General features: G+C 38.7%; 1 protein-coding gene across 1 annotated transcript; it reads right to left on the reverse strand.

Moving 5' to 3' along the window:
• Positions 1-786: 786 nt before the first annotated feature.
• Positions 787-3,102, reverse strand: LOC104224134 (uncharacterized). The gene is made up of 2 exons (XM_009775715.1): positions 1,940-3,102; positions 787-1,405 (listed from the first exon to the last, which is right to left on the reverse strand). The coding sequence occupies exons 1-2, from the start codon at positions 3,100-3,102 to the stop codon at positions 787-789; spliced, it is 1,782 nt and encodes a 593-aa protein (XP_009774017.1).
• Positions 3,103-3,629: the final 527 nt, after the last annotated feature.

Genomic DNA, 3,629 nt, shown 5'->3' on the forward strand with positions numbered 1-3,629 from the left:
TAGCTTTACTTAGCTTAGTGCTCAGTTGGTTAGTGTTGCAGTAGCTTGAAGTTGACAGCTGTAGCCAACTCATTTGTTAGTTAGTTAGTTGGTTGTGTTTTGTTACATCTTGTATATAGTAGGCACTCCAGTCAGAATTTAATTAGAGAAACAGATTCTGGAAGATTCACTTCTCCTTCTTCCTTCTTCTCTCTCCATTCCCTTCTCTCATGGCATAGAGGTCAAGCTCCCATCACCATTGGGCTGAACTGAAGCTCGAACTACTGTTCCATTGACATATCTGATAATCTTGAAGCATGATACTAGTAGTTTTTAGTGGACCACAATAGTGGATTCAGCTTGTTTTAAACTTCCTGTTTCTCTAGTTTTTGCAAACAATTGAACTGCAGGATGACCATGAATTAAGCATGAAATGCTGCCTGATGGAAAGGATTCTTTTCCCTCTTTTATATTGGGCATAGATGGATGACCAAAAGCAACAATCTTGGATTCATCTAACAGGTTCTTTATTATAGAGAATACCAATTATAAAGACATACATGCATGTAGAAAAGAGAGAATAATACATAGGATGCAGTTCCAATACTGATCTTAAATTGCTTCTTACAACACCATATACTAGTCTCCGCAGCTAGTTGTGTTAAGGCCTGTATTTACTTAAAGAGGCTACGAGGTTATGTTTTGTGAAGTGGTGTTCTCCGCAGCTAGTTGTGATGAGGCCTGTGAAAATAAAACTGCAGTAGGGGTCGTTGTTTGGTACTGCAAAGGAAGCAGAGGAGCTGGATGTTAAGCGTAGTACACCTGATCATGCGTAGGATGAGAATATTCATAGCTCAAATTAGCATTGGCATTGGAAACAGCAGCCAGTGGCTGTGATGGAGGAGAAAACTTGGAAAGACAACAATATTGTTGCTGAAATTGACTATTAGGAACTTGAACAAATGATGGAGTAGCTGTGGTGGCTATTCTATATGCATTTGCAGCCATTTCAGGTTTAAAGGATGTAACTGTAGCATCAGCTATATTAGATTGCATTGTCATTTGAGGGACAGGAATCAAATACATTTGATATTGCTGATCCATTTGCTGATGTATTGGGTGCTGGGATTGAAGTGCATACATTGGACAGTAAGATGGAATTGTTATTGGACCTGTTGCAGTATGTTGGATGTAATGGGCGCCGGTTGGAATGAACTGTGGTTGCTGGTACAAATTATGTTGGGAAGCCTGTATAACTACAGAATCTTGAACTTGTTGCATCTGACTTTGAGAGTTTGTATCGTTACTATATTTCCTGGAATCAGTTACTGCAATATGAAGACTGTTTTCGACACCTGTTGCTGGAGTTGCTTCTTGGTAAATCGTGTGTTTTGCGAGTGAAGTTGCTGAGGCAATGTTGCTATCACTGAAAGGTAAAATGTTGGAAAATTATATAACAGATATCTTAGTTGACAAAGTTAAAAAAAAACATTTCAGTATTATACAGGAAAATACGCCAAATAGGTGGAGCAACAAAAACATTACTTCTTTTCTGGGATTATTATTTTATTACTACACTTTGGGGTCGTTTGGTACGAATGATTAGCAAAAATAATCCTGGGATAAAAAATTTTGGTGTCGCCTTATCTCTTGTTTAGTTACTAATCCTGGGGTAAGTTATCCTAGGATTAAAAATAGTACCGGAATAACTTAAACCTGTCAGAGAGTGGAGTAGTAATCCAAGGATAAAACAATAAAATTGACAATCTCAGGATCAATACAACATAGCAAACAGTCAATAAGAAATAATACCGGGATGACTAATCTCAGCATAACTAATCCCAGCATAACTTGTCTTCAAACCAAATGATCCCTTTGTGGTTTACTTCAACTTTTGATATGATTCTTATAATCTCCCTACAAAACTTGTAAGCAAAATGAACAAAGAGTACATTCATACCTTGCTACAGAATCAGGTGATGGCAAATTGTAACCAGCACATTGTGAATCAGGTGATGGCAAGGTATAACCATCTCCATTTTTTCTCTGATTTGATAGTGACCTCAATAGGAGTTTCCGGAGCCTAGTAGGCGCACCCTGATCTGTTTTCTCATCATCATTAGCAGCTGTAGATTTCACAAAACCAGCTGATAACATAGTTTCTGCACCACCAATTACAGTAGGAAGAGCTGGGGCTGCAGCTGCGGTTGCAGTTGCAGCCAAATGATTAAAACCATCATCCAGTTTTTGTTCATTTGAAGCGATATTAATATGTGAGAACCGCTCATATAACCCAAGAATCTGATCCTTGAATGTCGCGTTCATATGACTATCTTCAACTTTAACTGCAACAGGAAGCAGATTTCCCCTAGATTGAGATGAAACAGTGGACTCAAATGATGAGGTTGTATCAACCATAGGTGAATCAGGCATTGTAGAATGCACTTCCTGAATAGCATTCTTGGCCAATGACTCATGATTCCGAGCCTCCAGGTCTGCAAAAGAATCACTCTCTGGAAAATTGTCTAGTTCCAGCAAATTATCTACTACAGCTGAATCAGAGAGACCTCTGGAAATAAAGCCAGCATTGTTAAAAGCATCAACGAACCAAGTTTCGGATTTGGCATCAGCAAGAAGAGAACTCATAGAGGCTGCAGTTTCTATCTTTTCAAGAAACAGGAACAAGCGAAGACGGGAAGGTCTCAAATTAGGTGAAACCAACATTGCGCGATCATATGCTTCAATCATATGTTGCAAGTCTTCTTCTGTGGTGACTGATACAATTGAATCAAGGTCTTCATTAGGAAGCTGATACTTGAGAGTGAACTTGTTGCCGTTGAGGAGGGTGTGTGAAAGGCGAGTGTGGATGTCAGAGAGGGAGGAGAGGCGATCCACCACAACAATGCGAGTGTCACCTCCAATGTAAAATAGTGATTTGTCGTGCGGGCGGGGGATAATGTGACCCCCGTAGCTGCACATAAGGCGTAGCTTGGCACCAGGGACGGGTGGCAGAGGCCCGTCCCTTGTATTATTAAGGCTGGAGCATGAGGAGGAGCGGTTAGAATCCAGATAGTTTTGTTGGAAATCTGGAAAGGCAGTTGGATGAGATGCCAGTGGATCCATTGATTTTATGTTAGAAAGTTTACTTAAAGAGGAGTTGAAGTGCTGAGGACTTAATTGTGGAAAAGCAATGTAAAACAGTAGGACCAGGCCCTGTAAAATTCTTTTGTACTGACTATAGAAGCTTAGGTTAAATAATGCAAGTAATAGTTGTGGTTTTACCTTTCATCAAGGGCTAACAACAAGCATATGACGAGGGAAATGAAGTTAAAAACACTTACTGGCAACAGCTAAATAATAAAGTATGGAACTTGATTTTATACAGCTTTATTTTACTCCAAAGGCTCGTTTTATACGAGGGATAAGGGTAATTAATTCCGGGATTAAATTTAAGATGAGTTTATACCATGTTTGTCAAATTTGAGGGATAAAGGATATAAATTGTGCTCCAAATATTTCTTTAATCCTAGTAAGATACAACTATATGAGGTATTTTCCAAGAAAATAATACAAAATATGAGATGTGTCATGGCAATATCCCAAAATATTCAACTATAAAATCACGTAAAATAAATATTGCTAATTAAGAA

Source organism: Nicotiana sylvestris, chromosome 10 (assembly GCF_000393655.2).
Source record: "Nicotiana sylvestris chromosome 10, ASM39365v2, whole genome shotgun sequence".
Lineage (NCBI taxonomy): Eukaryota > Viridiplantae > Streptophyta > Magnoliopsida > Solanales > Solanaceae > Nicotiana > Nicotiana sylvestris.